A 23,211-nucleotide genomic window follows, 5' to 3' on the forward strand; every position below is an offset into this window, starting at 1 on the left:
TTATAAAAGAGATGTAGGTTGAATAGATGTATTTAAAAACATCCATTTAAAAAATCCATGATGATGTAAAATCATAAAAACTATGATATTACTAGTGGGATTAGTGTAATAAAATTTTTGTAACTTTTTATTATATGTAAAAAAAATAATAATTGTTTTTCAAGATTATAATGTAAACTATAAGTGAATGCACTATACTGCAACAATTTCTGCAACTATTTCTACTTCATACAGTAGTTCTGTGAACTAAGACACACTTCTCCAGGTCAAGCCAACCATTATTGACTCTTTGGTGGTTCATCTTATCTATTATGTGGCAGTATTTCCCATTCTCTGTAACTGGCCAAGGTTTGAATGACCATTAAATGACTGACAATGTTCCTGAGCACAAGCTTTTTGATTTGTTGCTTGGACCAATGAAATTAGTTACATTTCCAACATATTCTATTATGTATGTTCTGTCTTATTTTGTCAGATTGCAATCTAGTTATGAAACAAATAAACAAATTCATAAAAATATAATCGTCAAAGTTTTTACAGCAATCATTATTGTTAAATTATTAAACTGTTATTGTTCTACAGTTAAGTATGTTATATGTTATTATTATATAAAAAAATACTTTTGATATTGAGTAAATTGTGTTGTCTTTCAGAACTATTTTTGCAATGGTTTGTCTTGGAGAGCTATCCTTGTCAGAGTAATGCTTCAACAGTGCTAAAGGTAAACCAGTCAGCTGGTTTACGTAATTTATCTTTTGTTTTCACAAAGTTTGGGAGTAGTTTCACTGCATGTACTTACACAACATTTTGCATTTAAATTCAATTTTACAGTAGCTTGAGGGGGGTAAAAACATTTTTTTTAAAAGCTCCCATGTAGTGTTATAAGTAACAATAGTCAAACAACCCAGAATCTTTTCATTTGACCTCTTTTTAAATTCTGTTATATGACGTATTCATATTATATGTCATATGGAACCTAATTTTAGATATGACAATATACAAATTGTTGCATCAAATTACTTTCAGATGTAGTTCAAATGAACCAGAGAACATTGATCTTTGGCATGCTAAGTTGCTTTAGGGCAGGTTGACCTAACCTTCATGGATGGAGCCAGGCAAGTCATCAAACCAATCAGCTGCCTACATAAGAGTGTGAAATCTGACATAAGTTAATAATTCAACATTGTCAACAAAGATTTTGTATAAAATGGCTTTCTGAGGAGTTGTTTATCTCATCTCACCTCATCCCACCATGAGAACGGTCGTGCTTGCCCTGACTCTAGCCCTTGTGGGTAAGTACATTAGTTTTTTCCTGTTTGCGGTATATCAAAGATTTTTCCTGTTCTTCATGTTTTACGTAATGCATGTAATATTGTAACACTAACAATTTTAAGAGAATTGCTAATAACTGTTACAAAAATTGAATTCCACATCTTTTAGCGAGTCAAGATCTTAACTTTGGTGAGTTCCACATTTTCACACTTTTTCAATACAACATCACACTGATTGTACCATTTGGGTCAGCAATAGTTTATTGCAAAACAATTTTTTTTTTGTATGAAATATAATAATATTACATACAGTATTTACACATTAGTAGATTAAAGGCACTATAATTATGTCTTAAATTGTTTTTACAGCACCTGAGTTTGCTGCCAAAAATACCTATGTGTACAAGTATGAAGCAGTACACCTGAGCGGTCTGCCTGAGGAAGGTCTGGCAAGAGCAGGATCAAAACTCATCAGCAAAGTTTTAATTGGCGCAGTTGCCCAAGATATCTATGTGCTGAAGGTATGCACATTGTATCCTACATCTAGTTGAACATTTGTATTTAAATGTCTCAAAGCACAATGTTCTTAATACTGAGTTTGCTTTTCCTTGTAGCTTGTGGACCCAGAGATCTTTGAGTACAGTGGTGTCTGGCCCAAAGATCGTTTTTTTCCAGCTGCAAAGCTCACTTCAGCTCTGGCTGCTCAGCTCCAGAAACCCATCAAGTTTGAGTATGCCAATGGAGTTGTGGGAAAGATATTCGCTTCTTCTGATGTATCTACAAAGGTGTTGAATATCCACAGAGGCATCTTGAACATCCTTCAGCTGAACATAAAGAAGACACAGAACGTCTATGAGCTGCAAGAGGTCTGACTTCTATATTCTAAGGGAAAATACAAATCCCAGCACATGATGTTCCTTTCTCATCTTCCATTTACGTTCTGCAGGCTGGAGTTCAGGGAGTGTGCAAGACCCACTATGTCATCAATGAGGACACTAAGGCTGAGCGCATCCATTTGACCAAGACCAAGGATCTGAATAACTGCCAGGAGAGACTCATGAAGGACTTTGGTTTGGCTTACACTGAGAAATGTGTGGCTTGTCAGCAGGTAGGATAAAAAAAAAAAAAATCCTTATAAATAGATTATTGGTAGACATTTACCACATTGTAGTGCAATGTTGCTTTCTACCTTTACAGGCTGGAAAGAACCTGAGGGGAGCTGCAGCCTACAACTACATCATGAAGCCAACTGACAATGGTGCTCTGATCATGGAAGCCACTGTTACTGAGGTTCATCAGTTCTCTCCATTCAACGAGATGACCGGAGCTGCACAGATGGAGGCAAAGTAAATAGACTCACATGATGAAGACGTTTTCAGATATGTATCATTTTATAATGCTACAAATGTTTAATGTACTCATTTGTTCATTTTAAAGACAAGTCTGGACATTTGTTGAGATTCAGAAGACTCCACTTAAGCCTGCTGAAGAAGAGTATAGCCACCGTGGATGGCTGCAGTATGAGTTTGCTTCTGAGCTTCTTCAGACACCCATTCATCTTCTTAAGATACACAACCCACAGGCACAGGTAAAGTGAATACATTAAATGTGTTAAGTTTCAAATGTAATTTGACGTTTATTGATAATGTGATTGATTATTGACAATGTTTCTCATTATCTTTAGGCTGTGGAGGTTCTGAATCATTTGGTCAAATACAACATTGCTGAGGTTCATGAAGATGCCCCTTTGAAGTTTGTGGAGCTAATCCAGCTGTTACGTGCAGCCCGCCTGGAGAATATTGAAGCCATCTGGTCTCAGTTCAAGGCCCAACCAGCTTTCAGGTAGGTTCTCAGAAAATGCAGTTGTTTGGACCACACTCTGACTTCTGGTGAAACAGACAATATCAACACTTATTTTCAGACACTGGATCCTGGATGCTATTCCATCTATTGGATCTGCTGTTGCAATCCGGTTTATCAAGGAGAAGTTTATCGCCGGTGACATTACCGTTGCTGAGGCAGCTCAAGCTCTTGTGGCTGGTGTACACATGGTGACAGCTAATATGGATAGTGTCAAGCTTGTTCAGGTAGGTACATCTTCATGTGAATATTATGTCAATTTGATAAATACAACATCATGTAAATTCATCACTTTTCCTCAACCAGGAACTGGCTTTTCACCACAAAATTCAAGCACAACCAGCTCTGCGTGAGGTTGCAATGCTTGGTTATGGTACCATGGTTTTCAAATACTGTAACACAGAACCCAATTGCCCTTCTGAACTTGTAAAGGTAAAGCAAATATTTCTACATCAATCACTTGAAAGTTATTACACATAACGAGCCACCTAATGTGTCTTTCAACCTTTACAGCCCATTCAAAACCTTGCCACTGAAGCTGCTTCTCAGGACAGAATTGATGAGCTTTCCCTGCTTCTGAAAGTCCTTGGTAATGCTGGTCATCCTGCTAGTCTTAAGCCAATCATCAAGCTCCTGCCCATGCTCGGAACTGCAGAAACTGCTCTGCCTTTGAGAGTCCAGGTTGATGCTATCTTGGCCCTCAGAAATATTGCAAAAAGGGAGCCCAAATTGGTGAGCTTAATGAGTATATCAGAAAGTTTGCGGTATGTTTCCATCTATGGAGTTTATAAAGCCAACATTTGTCCTTGTGAATTAGATTCAGGAAGTGGCTGTGCAGCTCTTCACGGACAGGGCTCTCCACCCAGAACTCCGCATGGTTGCTTGCGTTGTGCTGTTTGAGACTAGGCCTTCGATGGGTCTTGTGACTACCCTTGCAAACATCCTGAAGACAGAGGAAAATCTGCAGGTGGCCAGCTTCACCTACTCTCACATGAAGTCCCTGACCAGGAGCACTGCCCCTGACTTTGCTCCAGTGTAAGACCTTTTTTCCCATAATTTGTCAAAACATATCTCTCTGTCTTTCATCAAGGTTGATTAAACGGTTTGATTATGCATTTGTAGTGCCGCAGCATGCAATGTTGCAATGAAGATTCTCAGCTCCAGGTTGAACAGGCTGAGCAGTCGCTTCAGCAGAGCTATTCATCTGGATGCCTATCACCGTAAGCACATTTACTCATGCAAGAACTATGATTGTATTTGCCAGTGAACTTTATTAAGAAATTATAAATGGAACTACTCTGGCTTTTCTCCTATTTAAGATCCTCTGATGATTGGTGCTGCTGCCAGTGCTTTCTACATCAATGATGCTGCCACCTTATTGCCCAGAGCTGTGGTAGCCAAGTCACGCATTTACATTGCTGGTGTAGCTGCTGATGTTCTGGAGGTAAAATATATATCATGATCATGTATACAGCATATATGTATATATATTGTTTGTATTCAATTTACAATTGTTTTTAGTTTTCTGTATTTCATACAAAGAAATCACTTTTTCTTAGGCTGGAGTGGCAACTGAAGGACTCCAGGAGGCTCTTCTGAAAATTCCCCAGGCTGCTGAAAATGCTGACAGGATCACAAAGATGAGACGCGTCATTAAGGCTGTATGTTTCAAGATTCTTAACAAATATTTCTACTGATGTAAAGCACAGATTTGCAAACTAGATTTGATTATTTCTTCTTTCCACAGTTGATGGACTGGAGATCCTTGCCATTGAACAAACCTTTGGCCTCCATTCATGTGAAATTCTTTGGACAGGAAATTGCCTTTGCCAACCTTGACAGGACCATCATTGATCAGGCCATTGAGGTATGGCCAAGGACATTTAAGACTTACAGCATTTATTAGGCTGAGATGAAGAATTGTGTCAATTTACATCCCTGAATTATTTCATATTTTTTTTACAGCTGGCTTCCAGTCCCTCTGCTAAATCACTGGGAGCACATGCTCTAAAAGCACTGCTGTCTGGAACCTCCTTCCAGTACACTAAGCCCCTGCTGGCTGCAGAGGTGCGTCGCATCTTCCCCACAGCTGCTGGTCTGCCCATGGAGCTTGGTCTCTATACTGCTGCTGTGGCTGCTGCAGATATCAATGGTAAGTATTGCAAACACTTTAGACAGCTCATAATTTTTTGGTCTTTTATGCTCATTACTTGAGCATTGTTTGTTTTAATTTTTTGTCAATAGTTAAAGCCACTTTCACACCAGCTCTGCCAGAGCCAATCCACGTTGCTCACTTGTTACAAACAGACATTCAGCTTCATGCTGAGGTCAAACCAAGGTCGGGCTAAAATGTGTATTGTCTGATTACAAATATATTGTTTGACTTTGTCACTGATGTCACACTGACAGGTTGATTAAATAACTGTAACTTTTTTATAGCCTTTCTGTGCATACCTTTGCTGTGATGGGGTTGAACACCGGTTTGATGCAGGCTGCTGTGATGACAAGAGGAAAGGTCTACTCAATTTTACCTGCTAAACTAGCAGCCAGACTTGACATCGCAAACGGCAACTTTAAGATTGAGGCCTTGCCTGTACCTGCTCCTGCTCACATTGTAGCAGCACGGTAAGTCCAACCTCTTCCTCGATCAAATGTTTGAAAAAACTTACATTTTCACTATTTAGAAACGTTGGTCTTCCTTCAACAGAGTTGAGACCTTTGCTATTGCAAGAAATGTGGAGGATCTCCCTGCTGAAAGAATTACACCCATGATTCCTGCTAAAGCCTTAGCATCGATTTCCAGGGAGAAGTTGTCATCCAAAATGTCCTCCTCTCTTGCTAATAGTTGGGTGAGTTTGTTTGCAGTATTTCATTTTTTTTTAAATCAATAGTCACTTAAATGCAATAGAAATGTTGTACAATTTTGTTTTCTTCTTTTACAGTCAAGATCTTCTGAAATCATTAATTCTGATCTGCCCTCCAACATCAAGCCTTACATTAAAGTATTAAAGAAGACTCTTTGTGCTAAAACCACTACCTTTGGTCTCAAAGCATGTCTTGAAGTTGCCTCTCAGAATGTGGCCTTCAGCAAAAACTCTCCACTTTACAAACTGATTGGAAAGCATTCAGCTCTTGCAACCATTGTGCCAGGCAAGAATTTTGACAAAACATTATACGACAAAAACTCTTTATACGTTGTTTTTGTGAAATTTATATTTTTAATGTATTTTGGCAGCTTCTGGACCCGCCATTGAGAAACTGGAGATGGAGGTACAAATTGGCTTGAAGGCAGCTGAGAAGATCATTAAAGTTATCAATCTGAACGAAGATGATGAAGCTCCCAATGCAAAAAATGTCCTGTTGAAACTCAAGAAAGTCTTGCTTGGCAAGAATGGTACCAGATCTTCCTCCAGCTCCAGTAGTTCTCGTTCCAGCAGCTCTCGGTCTTCCTCTTCCTCCTCATCCTCTTCTTCCTCAAGCTCATCCAGCTCATCCTCCCAGGCCAAAAGAAAGATCCTTGATATAAATGCTGTCGCACTTAACAAGAGAGTTCGCAACAACAGCAGCAGCAGCAGCAGCAGCAGCAGCAGCAGAAATGGCAAACTAAGCTCAAGCAGCCGTTCCTCAAGTTCCAGTTCCTCCAGTTCCTCCAGTTCTTCCAGTTCCTCTAGTTCCTCTAGCTCCAGCTCTTCCAGCTCTTCCAGCTCCTCCAGTGGTCGCCAGTCCAGAGTAATTATGCTAAAAGTATTTTCTTTGTGAATTTTTTTTTTTAAATTGACTATCAAGAATATGACATAATGTTCAAATGACCCCTGTTTCCTAACAGGTAAAGATTCCAACATTCAATAAGAACCATCAGAAACGGGTGAGTTCTGCTTTCACTGTAACATATACTTTAAATTGGTGTATAATTAAAATGCAAAAAGATACAGGATATCATTGTAATTTGTGTTTCACTTTCAGTCTCAAGTCATTTCTCAATCCAGCAGAAGCAGTGCTTCCAGCTTTGAGGCAATCAACAAACAGGTAACAATTATATATATAAGAAACATCCTCAACAGGATGTTTCTCATGGAAAAAGGATAAATACGGGAGGAATTGTCTCACCATGCCTGTTTGTGTTTTCAGAATAAGTTCCTTGGAAATGCTGTTTCTCCTACTATGGCAATCCTCATCCGTGCTATAAGAGTTGACCGTAAAATGCAGGGATACCAGGTTGCTGCTTACATGGACCAAGCTACATCCAGAGCACAGATCATCATTGCTGCTCTGGCTGAGGGTGACAACTGGATGATGTGTGCTGATGGTATTCTGCTCAGCCAACACAAAGTCACAGTAAGAACCAATATCTCATGAGCAATCCTTTAGTCAGGGTCTGACACAATGTTTTTGTATGGCTTTTTGGTAGTAAACTGTACAAACCTGTCTCTCACTAGGCCAAGATTGCCTGGGGTCTTGAATGCAAAGAATATGAAACCTTCATCACTGCGGAGACAGGTCTTGTTGCCCAGAGAGAAGCAGGTCGTTTGACGGTTTCTTGGAACAAACTTCCCAGTGCTGTTAGACGTTATGCTAAAAGGTAGGATGTTCTCTTTATTTCTCCATAACATGTTGCTAGCCAGATCATTTACCAGCTTTTTTATTTTTTACAGTGTATCTGCACATATTTCCGATGCAGCCTCCCTAGCAGGAATGGTGCAGACTAAAGCCAAAAATAGTAACAAACAGATTTCTCTGACTATGGTTGCAACATCCAAAAAGACTATTGATATCATTCTGAAATTCGCAAAGGTGAGTGGAAAATGGTTCAAGTTAAAATAAAAATTGTGGTTGTTTTTCAAACTCAAAATCACCGTTATCTTCTCACAAAATTATTTCTAAATTACAGATGACACTGTACAAACAGGCTGTGGTCCTTCCCATGTCTTTACCTTTTGATAACAGTGGGCTCGATCCCTTAGATGACAACATTGTTAATAGAGTCCATTACTTGTTCGCCCAGGCCAATGCAGGTGATATGAAACACTTTGATGAATGAAAATATCTAAATAAAAAAGAAAAAGATATATCCTAACCAATTTCTTCTACAGCTGAATGTAGCATGGATGGAAACACACTGACTACATTCAACAACAAGAGGTACCAGAGTGAAATGCCGCTCTCCTGCTACCAAGTTGTGGCTCAGGATTGCACACAAGACCTCAAATTTATGGTTCTACTGAAGAAAGATCACGCCTATGAAAAGAACCACATCAACGTGAAAGTAGCTAACATGTGAGTTCCATCTAAGGACTGGATGTAAAAATTTGAAAATTAATAACATGATATTAAGTTTAACCGTTTGTGTCTATTTCAGTGATATTGACTTGTCTATCAAGGACAACAATGTGCTGGTGAAGGTTAATGGAATGGAAATTCCAACCAATAACCTCCCATACCAACATCCAACCGGTTAGTTGTGCTACTTCTGCTGTAAAATCTTTCCCTTGATTCATTTACTACAGCTATGATCTCATGAGAATACAATCCACAACCATACACCACAAAACTAGCAAGGAAACAAAATTACCACTTTTTATTAAGGTTCCATCCAGATCAAGCAAAATGGTGATGGGGTTTCTCTCTTGGCTTCAAGCCATGGTCTTCATGAAGTGTACTTCGATAATAACTCATGGAGGGTAAGAAACTCCAACACAAAAGGCAGCGTAAAGCAAAGCAACACTTGATTACAATTCTTCTAACATTTAAATAACTTAATAAGAGATGTCCTATTCATACTGTACATAACTGATCCTCCATTTATTGTTGTACTAGGTCCAAGTTGTGGACTGGATGAAGGGTCAGACCTGTGGTATCTGTGGTAAAGCTGATGGGGAAGTCAGACAGGAGTTCCGCATGCCCAATGGACGCCTGAGCAAGAGCCCAGTCAGCTTTGCTCATTCCTGGGTGCTTCCAGCTGAGAGCTGCCGTGACACCACCGGTAAAACAGTGTTCCGTATTTTACAGAGAACCAATAACTAAACTGACGTTTTTTGTGTGAAAAGTTCAGCGTAGGTTATTATTATTCCATACCTAACCATGAAAAGTGTATTTTGTCTATGCAGAACTTAACCATACTTTTATATTCTAGAATGTCGTATGAAGCTTGAATCTGTAAAGCTGGAGAAGCAGATGTTTGTCAATGGCCAGGAGTCCAAATGCTACTCTGTTGAGCCTGTGCTGCGCTGTCTGGACGGTTGCTACCCAGTGAAGACCACCCCTGTCACCATTGGCTTCCACTGTCAGCCAAATGGTGAGTCTCGAATGATTGATTTAATAAACTGTATGGAATGTAATACATTCAAAGCACAAATCACTATGCAGTTGTTTCTGCAATTCCTTTCTTGTCTTTTTTAGATTCTATCCTGAGTCAGCTGACCAGCATCTATGAGAAGAGTGTGGACATGAGGGAGACAGTGGATGCCCATGTGGCCTGTCGTTGTACTGCTGAGTGTGCTTAGTGCCCTGGCGGAGCAGAAACATAAAAGCTCTTAACAGCTGAGTTTTAATTTAAAGGTGTCGGGATGTATCCTTATATGTTTCATGCTTGATCAGTTAAGTTGAAATAAATTTTGAGAACGTTTAAAAAACTTGAAAGTCTCTAGAGTTCTTATGTTTCTTTTCCTCTATCGGCAGAATGCAAAATAAAGGAAAACCACAAAGAAACCATAAACATTCATGAGTTTGAGTAAAAAATAATCATTCTACCATACCTACTCACTTAACTTTTAGAAAGATCTGTCCTCGGCCACACAACACCTCAAGTTCATTTTTCACTATTCGGTTTCAACACAATCCAATCTGGAAAAATACATTTTAACATTAATTTTCAAGAACTACACTTATGTAATTGCATTCAGTGTAACAGCAGCATATTTCTAAAAGTACATTCTAAAACAATGTCATGTTTCAAGAAAGAAAATAATTTACATCAGTCTGACTGTTTCTTCTCAGCTCTTACACAAGACATTCATCAATAAAAAACTAGACTACACTGCAAGAAACAGTGCAATACTACATACAATGACAATAAACACAATTCCTAAACATAGAAATATAATCTAGCAACAAAACATTACAATCCATAATCTTTTTCTCTCATTCATTTACACAATCACACAGCAGCAAACAAACACTGCTCAATATGGTACCAAAAACCCAATTGACCAGGTTTCTCAATTAATATTTTAAAAACATAAAAACAGTTTCAGAAATTCTACAGACAAACAAATTTTGTTTGGCATTTCCATACAGATGTGTCTCTCAATATGTCATACAATAAACCATGGATTGTCAAACAAAATATCCATGATGCAAATTTGTGGCTTTAAATGGAACAGTTTATCTCTCCTCTGAAGGTTTCCTCTCCATTCAGGTTCCTGTGCTGGAAGGTGACATCCCCATTTAAGACAATGCCCAATTCCTGCAGGCTCCCTCTCTTTGGTTGGACTGTGCTTGGACTGGAGATACAATTTTAACAGCATTAGATTAAAGACTTTATGACTTATGATTTATATGTATATATCATGTATTTATGATGTTTGACACAGCAGTATCTAGGTTAATGAAAGGAAGTCACAGTACTTATTCAGCACTTTTCTTCATATCCGTTTGTTGTTTTGTGTAGTTTATAGAGTATTATTCTGTTCTGTTTTGAGAAGACTGTGACACAGACTGTGACAATGGTAAAAGTACCTGTTTTCTGGGATAAGGCGTATTGTACTTTGCAGGCTGGCTGTGGATGGCATTTTCATTTGGGAAGCTCTAGGTGTTGAGGAAGTTGTGTGGGTTAGTGACTTATCCAGTTGAACTGTTGACACAGTTTTAGCCTCGGGCTCAGTACCTGCCAGAAGATGATGGTCATGAATAATACACTGAACTGCACAATATTATGTATTGATACACATTCTGAAGCTTCCTCCTTTTAGTGGGAGCCACAAGTAGACTAAAGTACATTATTTGTAGATCCATTTATTTTCAATGTTGTTTATAAGGAACAGCTAAGTATGGTTAAATATACCGATGATGGTTTTCAGGTGATCAGTACTTACAGACTGACAAGGCATTTTGAGACTTTGACATCTGAGATTTCTTTTGGTCAGCAAAGGGAGTCAAGTTCAAAAACTGGTGTTTGAGCCACGAGGCACGATCCTCCTCAAAGGTTTGTCTCTACAGAACAAATAGGGTAAAATAAGTCTCACACGCACAAAATAACCCCTTTCCATCTTACATTTAGTCATTTAGCAGACGCTCTTATCCAGAGCGATTTACAGTAAGTACAGGGACATTCCCCCTGAGGCAAGTAGGGTGAAGTGCCTTGCCCAAGGACACAACGTCAGTTGGCATGACCGGGAATCGAACTGGCAACCTTCGGATTACTAGCCCGATTCCCTCACCGCTCAGCCTTGTCAACATTAAACCGAACTGGGATTATAAAACTGAAAGCTCTTCTTTGACGTATCCTGTAAAAAGTCCATAGTCATCTTCAATCAGTTACTCTTTAACAGCAATTCCATGTTATTTGACCTGATAACTGAAAACAAACCCGATGTCAAACATATCAAAGGTAGGCTCCATGCACCTCATGGCCAAGTCTAATTGCTGCCTCCGTGAAGTTCCTCCTCTCAGTCTCAAAGTTCTTCCTCTGTTCTTCGAAGGCCCTCCACTCCTGTTTGAGGCGCTCCTTCTCCTCCAGCATGTAGCAGTCGTTGAGCAGGGCTGACGTCTCCTCGTCACACGGCGTGCTCAACTGTTGCTGCAAGGGTGAACGACCATAGATATATATAAACACGACGAGCAGAGCAGGAAATATGACTGATGCACAGCATACTGTATTTTTCGGAAATAAAACCGCGGTTTATACCCCGATTTTACATTTACATTACATTTACATTTATTCATTTAGCAGACGCTTTTATCCAAAGCGACTTCCAAGAGAGAGCTTTACAAAGTGCATAGGTCACTGATCATAACAACGAGATAGCCACAAAACATTGCGAGTAGCCAAAACATGAAGCACACATTGTGAACAACCAAAATAAGTGCCAAAGGGAAGAACCATAAGAGCATGTAGTTAAACAAGTTACAATTAAACAACATGAACTGCTATAAGTGCAAGTGTACCTGTGGAAAAAGCAAGCAACAATAATAAAAACAATATATCACAGCGAGTACAAAAATTTAAGTCAGTTACCACTAACCACAAGAGCAACAAGTCTCTAATCAAGAGTCATTGTGATCCTTGAGGAAACTAACATCGGGTCAAGCGAACCATTCCTAAGTACCGTTGTACTCCCGGAACAAGTGCGTCTTGAGCCTTTTCTTGAAGGTGGAGAGACAGTCAGTGTCTCTGATGGAGGTGGGGAGTTGATTCCACCACTGGGGGGCCAGACAGGAGAAGAGCTTGTGTTGGGACCGGGCGGTCTTGAGCGGTGGGACCACCAGGCGGTTGTCTGAAGAAGACCGTAGGTGACGGGTGGGGGTGTAAGGCTGCAGGGGAGGGTGCAGGGGAGGGTGCAGTCCCGTTCACTGCTCGGAAGGTCAATACCAGGGTCTTGAATCTGATACGGGCCATGATAGGTAGCCAGTGGAGAGAGATGAGGAGCGGGGTAACATGGGAGCGTCTGGGTAGATTGTGGACCAGGCGGGCCGCTGCGTTCTCAATCCTCTGAAGAGGGCGGGTTGCACATGCTGGGAGACCAGCGAGCAGCGAGTTGCAATAGTCCAACTTGGAGAGGACAAGTGCTTGGACTAGCAGCTGGGTGGAGTGCTCAGACAGGTATCTCCTGATCTTCCGGATGTTGTAGAGGGTGAATCTACACGACCGGGAGACCGCAGCAATGTGGGCCGTGAGGGAGAGCTCGTCGTCCATGGTAACCCCAAGGTTCCTGGCAGAGGATGAAGGGGTCACCGTCGCAGATCCCAGGGTGATTGAGAGATCGTGGGAGATGGAGGGTTTAGCCGGGATGATGAGAAGTTCTGTTTTGGCGAGGTTCAGCTGGAGGTGGTGCTCGGTCATCCATTCATTTTACATTTTTCTTGTGGTGGTGCGGTTTATATTTCGGAGCGGTTTAAAGCACGTTTTTATAACAAAACAACAGTAGATTATGAGTATTACGAGTATTACTACGAGTATTATGCTAGCTAATTTAGCCCGGAAGCTAACTAAAGCTAGCTAGCTACCGTTTCGCTTTGGGGACCGAAATATTTAGAACTCACGCATCTAAAAAAGGTCAATATTAGTTAATTCCCGGGCAATATAAAACATACATTACGCACTTACTTACTTTCGTTTTCGAAGTGTGTTACACAATGGCATGCTGTAAGATCGCCTAAAGGCCTACTCGTGCATTGCATGGTATCATTGTTCCCGTATCAAGTGTGGCATATATTCCAGTGCGGTTTATACTCAGATTTACAAATACAAAGCTCCCATTCTGGTGGGGTGCGGTTTATAGAAAATGCGGCTTATTTCCCGAAAAATCCGGTAGTTAACGTTCATTGATGGAATATGTAGTTATTTTACCAGAAACATGCCTTTCAATCCCATTTTGACAACATAGAGGGGGCAAATAGGTTTTCAGAGTTAGGCTGAGTAGAAATAATTACAGCTTTTGCAGCCTATCCAAGTAAGATGCCCATACCTGCAAGAGCTGCTGCTGTGTGCGGATGAAGTCTTTGCACTGCTGAATCTCCAGTTTCAAACTGTGCATCTCCTCCTCGTGAGCCTCTCTGGGGATGGTGTCCATGTTGGCTCTATCTCCGACCAAGGACGCTAAACAGCAACCATGTCAAACCTGTAGCATTAATCCTTGCGACAAATACTTTTAGATTTGTGTTTGTATTAAATAACCATAACTAAAACCCCAGAATGAAGTGTTACCTCACTGAAAAAAGGGAATGGAAACTAAAAACTTGTCCAGGGGGGTCCTGTGATTTACATTATACGGACCAGGTTTAAATGAATGGAGAACAGGTCAGTGGATAACTACCACATATTCAATATTAATAGTAAAAAGCTCTGTTTTACTCTTGCTTGTTGTGGCCATTAAAGGAAATGCCCTATAGTTATTAATTTTATATAAACAGAAAAAATAAAGACCATTGTGCATGAAAACATTGCACCTACAGAAGGCCAGTCATAAGTAAAGTCTCAGTATTGCTGGCCCTCTGTAGGTACTGTGATGTTATTGTATACAATTACACTGTTATAGTAATATAATGTGCACCTCACATTATGAATTCAGTGACTAGCTAATGGACATCTGGCTGGTCTTGTATTCGCTACTACCACAGAGCAGGGCCGGAGTGGGGCCACTTTTCAGCCCGGGAGTTTCAGCCCCAAGACCGGACCTTTTTTTTGTATACCAAACAGGGCCGGATGCAGCCTGATTTGAATGTGGGTGCAGTGAACTTTTCTGGGGGGTATAATGATTACAGAAAGGGATTGTATTATTTTTTATGTTGCTACAATTTTTGAGACTGTTTAACGATCCGAGTGTTAATCAGGCACGGAGCCAGACGTTGTAAACATTCGGAGCTTTGCCCCAACCTAGGACGTATGGGTCTAATGTGATGCAAGATATGCACTTCTACACTTAATGCGAGCGCGCAAAGCGCGCAAGCGAAAATTTGTGTCCATTATGTGAGCGCAAAATACTTTTTTGAGCTTTATGTAAAATAAACAGACGTTTTTCAATTGGTAAAACCTTGTCTTGTGATGCCATCACTCCGGCCCTGCTCCCATCCATCCTCCCTGACGCGTATAGTTACGGTAGGGCCGCCCGTCCCAGCTATCGGTAGCCTATCTGAGAAAACCTTTTGGAAAAGACGCGCTATGGACCCAACCAACTCTATTTGGGAGGGGAGAACTCCCTCACATGGTACAACCCATGCAGAGGCTGAGGTGTCAGAATGCGGAACATGTGTAGCCTACTTTGAGAAGATAGACTAACGTGACAAATGTCAACAACAAAAAAGTCCTCGACCGGCCCAAAAGTGAAGCGGCCCACCGGCCCAAAAGTGAAGCGGCCCACCGGGAACTCTCCCGATTCTCCCGATTACCCACCCCGGCCCTGCCACAGAGTCTACCTTGGCTGTCGAGTCTCTCCATGTGGCTCTTGAGTCTCCTCCACTGCAGACGGATGCTGTTGGTGAGTTTCTCCCGTGCCCGCTCACAGGACAGCTCCAGGTTCTCCCTGCTAGAGTCGAATACCTCCTCCTCCTCCTCTGAGCCAGCCTGCGACATGAGGTGAGGTTGAGCCTTCACTCTTATTATTTGGAAGCGGTTTAGGGTCAATTGTTGCCAGGCAGTTTGTTATTCTCAAGCCATTCAGTTTTGTGTTTGATGAAACCCAAGGGGACAGATAGACTGATAAAGCTAATGTGAAAACTGAAACACTGAGCTTCCTATTGACACAGCACACTAAATGGAAGATAAAAGCCACTACTGGACCAACCTGTTCATGATTTTCATCGGGTTTCTGGTCTCTGAAGGTCTGTTTCCTCTGGCTTAAAATGGACACCATCTCCCTCTTCATCTGTTGTAAGACTTTCTTCAGCTCTGCATTCTCCCCCACCAGATCCTTCTGGCGGCTGTCGTAGTCATTCAGAAGGGTCTTGTACATATCACCCTCGTGCCTGAGAAAAATGAATCAATTTTATTTCTGACAGTCTTTCAGTGGTTAGGTCATAATAATAGTGTGTATTTCACCAGTGCAACAAGAACATCATCTTAACTACATAAACCCCATTTTATTTTATTTATATGCAACTTAATTAAAGAAGTCTGTAGGGCTGTCCCCGACTGAGATTTTCTTTGATCGACCAAGACTCGAGTAAACACTTCTGAAAATCGACTAATCAAAATTTGAAACTTTTTTTTCTTTTCTATAAATGTACAAATGTTTTTCATCAAACCCTTTTGTATGATGTTTTACCTTACTGTTTTAAGAGATAATATGAAAGAAATACATACGTAAGAAGGGAGATTGACAACTAGACAAACATAAATGTACAAACATTTTCCCGATCTGACTCAATGTAGCTGCTGGACATTCCAGATTCAGCCACTATAAATGAAGCTATTACTAATAATAAGTCTTGTGTCACTAGTCCTGTTGTTACCGAATGCCGATATAATACAAAATGCCTGATTGGTTATGTATTATCTCTTACAATGTACTACAAATTTAAAAATATTGTTTGTTTAACATGCAAATCATCAGAGCGCGCTAATCACTGCCTGAAAAAATGCAGCATGCGAACTGACGTAGAAGACTAGTGGGGGATGGTGCAAGTGCAACAGATAAAAATGTTGTTGTCTTGGCCGGAGAAGATAATGTCAATCGATTTGGATGTGATTCTTAAATCAACCATATTAATACGCATATTCATTTTTCAACCCAGCGCGTTAGCATGAGTGAAGTAGGCCAACTTACGGTTTTCAGGTGGTAGGCTACATCATATTCGACGTCAAACTATGAAAAATAAACCGTTGTTGGCAGAGTTTGCAGTCAACATTTTTCGCGTCACCCGGTACTTTGTAAATGTACTTTAATGAAATGCTGCCATACCACAGATTTCTTTGCCATTTTGACTAATAACACCTACAAAGTAGGCTATGGCAGAGTTTGTAGTTCGGCAGCCAATTGTGATCGTGCCGTGTGCAAAAAAAATGAAACAAAGCGCAGATTAACGAAAGGGTAAACAGTAACACCTTTACTTTTAAATTATATATTTTTAGAGCTGCTTTATTTGTCTTAAATAATATAATCTACAATTTCTGTAAAACATTTCTTTAATTCAGCAATGGTTACACAAGCGGGAATCAGATCTCACACTGCAATACGCAGCTCGACTAAAAAAATCTTAGTCGACCAAGAGCATAACGATCAGAAAATCGACTAGTCGACTGAGTGGGGAAAGCCCTAGAAGTCTGAATGTGTGTACTGTAGTTACCTTCCCTCGGTTTTACCCGTTTTCCAAAGGCTTCTTTTCCCATCAGATCGTCCAATGTAGTTTAATACTTCAATGGCTGCGAATAATAAAGAATGATTAACAATGTCTTCTAATGAGGATAGCAGGATGTGGAAAATGTATATATCTACGATTTGGTGTGTTTTAAATTCTCACAATATAGCCTAGTGTTATTACCTTGCTTCTTCTCTTTTTTGTCGATCAGAAGTTGATTCAGGCGCTCTTTCAGTTTACTGAACTCTCTCTCTTTTCTCTTCATGTCATGGTTGTATTGAGTGGCTCGACTAGCGATTATGTTCTGATGTTTCTGCACCTGGCAAGGCAACAATGGACGTTAATATTACAGTCAGCATGCTCGCTTTCTCTCGTGGGAGTAGGTATTTGATTACGTTCAAAGTGGGAAAAGGAGAGGTGCAAACCAGTTCCACATCTAAGCTGAACTTTGAACTCAAACATACCTCTTCTTTTTCATTCTTCAGGCAGTTCTGCAAGCTCTTCACTTTCAACTGTAGTTGGCGCTCTCTCTCAAGCAGTCCAGTGTTCTCCCTTCTACACAGTTCAAGTTGATCCTGCGAGTACACATAAAACAGACGCTGAAGCCAAGTCTGGTTCATTAACCAAGAAAATGCTTCCGGAAGAATCCCTCTGAACGTTCGAAACAAACATGCACGCCGACAAGGGTCACCCAGGCTTGACGGGAGTGAGCGGTTCATGACAGACAAGTGTTCTACCTTCAACCTGGCGTAGCTGTGCTGCAGATAGTCCATGTTGCTGCTGGCCTTGAGCTGCTCCACTTCCAAGTCCTCCACAGCTCGCAGGCTCCGCCGGTGCAGCCGAAGCAGGTCATACATGCTGTTCAGCACGGCAACGTTGTTCAGCTTACAGCCCCCCTTCGACTCAACGCCCACCGACGGCAGTCCCAGCGAGGACATCTCCTACATTGGGACAGCAATTTTTATTTTATTTATATTTATGTTCTTATAATGTATTTGGTTTGGATGTTAATATGTTTTAATGTGATGTGTGGTCAGATGGCTGAGCGGTTAGGGAATCGGGCTACCAATCAGATGGTTGCCGGTTCGATTCCTAGCCGTGACAAATTACGTTGTGTCCCTGGGCAAGGCACTTCACCCTACTTGCCTCGGGGGAATGTCCCTGTACTTACTGTAAGTCGCTCTGGATAATAGCGTCTACTAAATGACTAAATGTAAATGTGTGGCACCTGTGCAAATAAAATTTCCTAAGGGATGAATTAAACACTGATGAGCTGAACTGAAAAGCACTGATCGCATGTATGGCTCACAGATTGGATGTGTGGCTTAGCTCATAGCTGTTTTTATGCCACACATCAAAAAATACTTAATGTGCGTACTAGGGCTGAACAATTTGGGAAAATAAGTTAATTGCGATTATTTTGACTAATATTGCAATTGTGATTTAATATGCGATTATTATATGATTTATTATTAATAAATATAGATATATACTACTGTCTCCAGTCAGCAACATAACACAAAGTTAGAAAAATTAATGAAATCATACCGCCTGTACCTCTTCGAAAATATTTTGGTAAATCAAAGCTAAACGTAGGCTAATAACGTGCGTTGCACTTTCTTAACTAAAGCTAGCTAGCTACCGTTTTGGGGAAAAAAACGTAAATATTTAGAACTCACGCATCTACAATCCTAAAAGAAAAAGAAACGAAAAAGAAACACTGTCTGAACATTTCTGATCCAGTCAGTAGCCTAAAAGAAACAGTATGGCACTGACAGCCATAGTGATCCTACTGTATGTGTATCACCGAGGGGCATCATGTATTTCGTGATGAACGCTGTTACTGCTTGAGTAATTTCTTACATGAATGGAGTTACGCTTTGAAACATTTCGATCAGTGATCCTGTCGGGTGTTATTTGGCTTTTTTGACACACTGGTGTTCAGCATTTTAGCTATGCATCGGTTTTGTGGTGTTTTTTTGGGGGCGGAATTAGGTTGGTGGTGTTGCCCCTTGAGCAGGGGCGTCTTAATAGCACCTGAGGCCCCTGGGCTATGGACTTCTTTTTCATTTTCTGAGGCCCCCCCGCCCGCACATCAATTTCTTTTTGCCCCCCTAAGGATCCGTTTGGACTACATAGACAACGTCGGTGTCAAAAGTTTCGTCTTGGTAGCGATTGAGTTGCTTGTATTTTTATTTAGGTACCGTTGCACGGTTTAGGCTGAAATTCAGTTTTTGTGGCAAAAACTGCCTCGTGTCAACGAAGGGAACTCAGTGGTAGCTTACGTCACAACGTCAGTACACGTTAGCAACGACACATGGATACAACGTGCATTGCTGTTGCACAGCAAGTATCGTATCGTGCCATGGTGTACTAGCAGCATTATACATTTAAGCAATTCAAGACTTGCATGTACAGTAAGTAATGTCACATTAAATAATGTATTTAAACTCAAGCTTGTGTGGTGCGTCGCTGTCTTCAATGCCACAGCCATGTCAAAAGAAACGTTTTTAATTTCCGGCGCATTCAAACAATCCCCTCAGTGTAGTTTGGCTAGCAACAGCAGCTAGGCTAGCTTGGTAGTAGCACAATTCAGCTTCTCCACGCAGGGCTCTAGACTGAGACCAAAAAGTCACTTTTGGGGGCATATTTTCAGTTAGCAGATGGTACTGTTTGAATCGCGATTCCATCTGAAAAATACTGCCGGTGACAACGTTGTTAGAATAGCTTGTCTCAAAGGGGGTTCAGCTTGTTTCATATTAAATGGACCCATCGGCAACCGACGCAAGCAAGCACACCCTACAATTTCCCCAGATATTGTACCCTCTCTAGTTTTTGTTACATTTTGTTAAATTTTGTTTAGATAAGGGGGAGCTCCCTCCACATACACCAGATGCCACTGTAGAGCAGACTAATGACACCGCAAATACGGACGTTTATCATCATACTTATTTTGTATTATTATTAAGAGGCCCCTGATTGGTCGAGGCCCCGGGCTTAAGCCCAGGTAAGCCCGTGCATTATGGCGCCACTGCCCTTGAGGTGGCAACGTTAGCCAGGCAGGTTTTGCACCATACTTGACACTGCACAGCATATTTTTTAAAGGAAAAGTTGGCAAAGTGTCTGTAGTGTCAGGTTCTGTCGAGCCTGAGGCCATCGTACACGTCAAGGTAAAGTGTAACGTGCACCAAAGTAAAATCGCAGCCTTTGCGATTACAAAATCTCGTTTTGTCACATCGCAATATAATCGCAAATTCAATTAATCGTTCAGCCCTAGTGCGTACATATTAATGTGGTGTGAAGGCGATTTATGACACTCTTTGCCATTGCTGAACATTAAACAAGACACTCATCAGATCAAAACTATCACTAAATGTATTCCTCTTAATGTCATTAGAATGGAATTGACACTGACACATTAGATGCAGTTTACCTGATTGATGTAGCAGAGGCATTCTGACATGTTCTCCTCAGTGCAGAAGGCACTTGGCTCGTTGTAGGGGTGTTTGGACGTTGGCAGAGTGAGCACAGATTGTTGGCAGAGCTGCCTCAAAGGAGACATTCTGTATCTGGAAGAACTGCAGATGTCCTTGATTTCTGTAGAGGACAAATGACAGGGAATGTTGACATTTCGTTCATGTTTTAGTACATTTACATTTAGTCATTTAGCAGACGCTCTTATCCAGAGCGACTTACAGTAAGTACAGGGACATTCCCCCCGAGTCAAGTAAGGTGAAGTGCCTTGCCCAAGGACAGAACGTCATTTTGACAGCCTGGAATCGAACCGGCAACCTCTTGATTAATAGCCCGATTCCCTAACCGCTCAGCCAACTGACCCCCGCAAAAAGTATACCTTTTTATTATCAGCATAACATACAGAGTCTACAATGATTGAAATGATGTGTAGATGTATTGGGTAGGCCTATAAACAAGATTGTGCCGTGGAGTAAAAACCAAGGCAATATTCCTTTAGCATGTGTGTGGTCTGGAATTGAGGTTAGTTTCACACACACTCTTTAAATAGCATTAATCGGTTACTTCTGACAATTTAATCTTCTCCATCACACTAGAGGCCTGATTTATGTAGAGCACCAAAAGAGACGAGACGAGAGTAAGTTGTGGTTATTCATGTATGAAACTCATCAACTTAACAATATCTACTGTGTACTACAGAACAAATGTGTATGTTGTTTTATAAGACAGTACTCACCTACTGAAGACTCAGGCATTGTTGCAGTGTGTTCCTCACCCTCTAGACAACAAACAGCCTACAGAGCTCACCAAATGTGTCTGGATCATCAGCTTTGCGCAAGCAGACACATGCAGCTCACCAATTCGCCTACGCAGACAGCTCCTAAAATAGAGGGTTCAGATTAGCAGCACCAATTCAACAGTGCACATGGCACATGGGATTACACAGGGCAGTGGATGATCACAGAGAATGGAAAGAAGATAGCCTGAAGTTGAGAGATGAGACCGAAGAGGGGGATTAGGATGGTCACAGCCAAATCATTTATCAGCGGCAATGACCTGTGTAGCACAGTGAGGCAAATTTGGGTTGTAAATTTAAAGACATTAAATTACATGTCTGACAGTCTTTAAATCAACAGAGATTGAGCCATAAAATGGAGCTCGCTACCATTAATGATGCTCATTCAATACAATATGGCATATGGGACAAGAACTAGGCTGGATAACAAAAAAGGTCAAGATCTGGCCATTGTGCTAAACTTCTAAGTTAATCATACCATAATGCCACATTTGTGTTTGAAGTACAACAGCTTCACGTGAAATAAAGCACACATTTAAGAATGAAACATTTAACATCTTGTCTTGCCTATTTTCCGCAGCCTAATCAAAAACATGGTGTAGGCCTACTTTTCTACAGAAAAAAACAAATACTTGACTGTCAATCCACTAAACTTTGCTCTCTTTGCAAATTTTTTCAGAACTAGCTAACATTTAGAGGTAAAACAAAAACACACTAAGATTAAATCACATGTTGAAATGTTTAATAGCAAATGGTTAAGAGCTGAAATTGTGTTTTATAGTCAGTCCATTAGTGCCTTATGGTGATACTTAATGTAATGGAATCACAGGACAGATGGCCAGCCTACATGGCTTAGCTACTCAGACATTTAATTAACTGGCCATTATTTCACTTGCTAAACCAGATTACATCTTTGCTTCTGTAAATTACCCTAAAGTCTTCCAGCTAAGGAAAGCATGCAATTTTTGTTAGATGTTTGAGGTGTTACTGTATGCCACGTCGGTAACGAGGCCAATACATGGTTGAAACTAAAAAGGAGGCACAACACAACTATCAGGACAGCAGCCAAGAACGAGACTAGAACAAGACGGTGTGTGGCTACTACTGCAAGGTTAGAAACAGATACTGTAGAAGTCCTTTTTTTGAAACGCGACATAGTTGGTTAACTGTAATAAATTAACTAACGTTAGCATACAATGAAACGTGCAGGCAGCTAATGTTGTTCCAACACAACCATTTTTCACAATCACAATTACTAGGCAGTCCCTACTAGTAGCATTAACCTAACCCTAGTGGCGTAGCCTTGTGTTCTGACAGGAGCTCGAACTCAGCTGTCAAACCAAAAAGCTTCTAGCTTTGGCTGGAAAAATTATATCGCGCCAATCAATGCAACGTAAAAGGGTCACCAAAAACATACAGATTTGTAACCCAAGTATGCGTCAAATAATTTCACTTACGGTTTTCACACCATTATAAGAATGTGTAATTATTGTCCGTCTTTCTAAAATATGCTTTGGTGACCTACCTCTAGCACTAGCTAGCTTGTCCACTTGCTACCGGACTCGGAGAGAAACTGACAAGCCAAACAGTACTGTGATTGGTTAAGGCGTTGTTAGGCAACCAACTCCTGCTTTCTTGATTGGCTGTAATCCCAGTCTGTTGACCTTTACGGCAAAATTTGGGTCAGCGGTAGTACCAAAGAATTTATGTGCTTATATACTCTTTGGTAGTACCTTCAAAACATCCATGGCCTGGGGATGCAGTCCTGTAATGCAGTTATTTTTTGTCCTCAAATTAACC

The 23,211-nt window shown here is 40.8% G+C and overlaps 2 protein-coding genes across 5 annotated transcripts; one reads left to right on the forward strand and one right to left on the reverse strand.

The window, feature by feature from the left end:
• The first annotated feature begins 1,159 nt into the window (after positions 1-1,159).
• Positions 1,160-9,767, forward strand: LOC134011028 (vitellogenin-like). The gene is made up of 34 exons (XM_062450432.1): positions 1,160-1,292; positions 1,441-1,461; positions 1,641-1,792; positions 1,886-2,137; positions 2,218-2,379; positions 2,469-2,617; positions 2,709-2,859; positions 2,956-3,113; positions 3,193-3,358; positions 3,438-3,563; positions 3,645-3,863; positions 3,949-4,166; positions 4,254-4,351; positions 4,451-4,575; positions 4,691-4,792; positions 4,879-4,998; positions 5,097-5,283; positions 5,376-5,469; positions 5,571-5,756; positions 5,839-5,980; positions 6,074-6,281; positions 6,367-6,860; positions 6,958-6,996; positions 7,095-7,157; positions 7,260-7,466; positions 7,568-7,710; positions 7,784-7,922; positions 8,020-8,143; positions 8,222-8,405; positions 8,488-8,582; positions 8,715-8,809; positions 8,946-9,111; positions 9,262-9,423; positions 9,528-9,767. The coding sequence occupies exons 1-34, from the start codon at positions 1,253-1,255 to the stop codon at positions 9,629-9,631; spliced, it is 5,091 nt and encodes a 1,696-aa protein (XP_062306416.1). The 5' UTR covers positions 1,160-1,252; the 3' UTR covers positions 9,632-9,767.
• LOC134011027 (afadin- and alpha-actinin-binding protein-like) lies at positions 9,604-23,003 on the reverse strand. Of its 4 annotated transcripts, none has more exons than XM_062450429.1 (14): positions 22,937-23,003; positions 21,352-21,495; positions 20,575-20,738; positions 17,879-18,082; positions 17,606-17,716; positions 17,325-17,460; positions 17,130-17,205; positions 15,629-15,809; positions 15,261-15,432; positions 13,814-13,944; positions 11,752-11,925; positions 11,222-11,339; positions 10,866-11,013; positions 9,604-10,630 (listed from the first exon to the last, which is right to left on the reverse strand). In XM_062450429.1, exons 2-14 carry the CDS (start codon positions 21,368-21,370, stop codon positions 10,498-10,500), a joined length of 1,767 nt encoding a protein of 588 aa, XP_062306413.1. In that variant the 5' UTR covers positions 21,371-21,495; positions 22,937-23,003; the 3' UTR covers positions 9,604-10,497. The 4 variants fall into 4 exon arrangements, with proteins under 4 accessions (XP_062306413.1, XP_062306415.1, XP_062306412.1 ...); XM_062450431.1 differs by having other exon boundaries at positions 15,261-15,408; positions 22,869-22,971; XM_062450428.1 differs by having other exon boundaries at positions 22,869-22,971.
• Between the last annotated feature and the right edge of the window lie 208 nt (positions 23,004-23,211).

Source organism: Osmerus eperlanus, chromosome 24, assembly GCF_963692335.1.
Source record: "Osmerus eperlanus chromosome 24, fOsmEpe2.1, whole genome shotgun sequence".
In the NCBI taxonomy this organism is placed as follows: Eukaryota; Metazoa; Chordata; class Actinopteri; order Osmeriformes; family Osmeridae; genus Osmerus; species Osmerus eperlanus.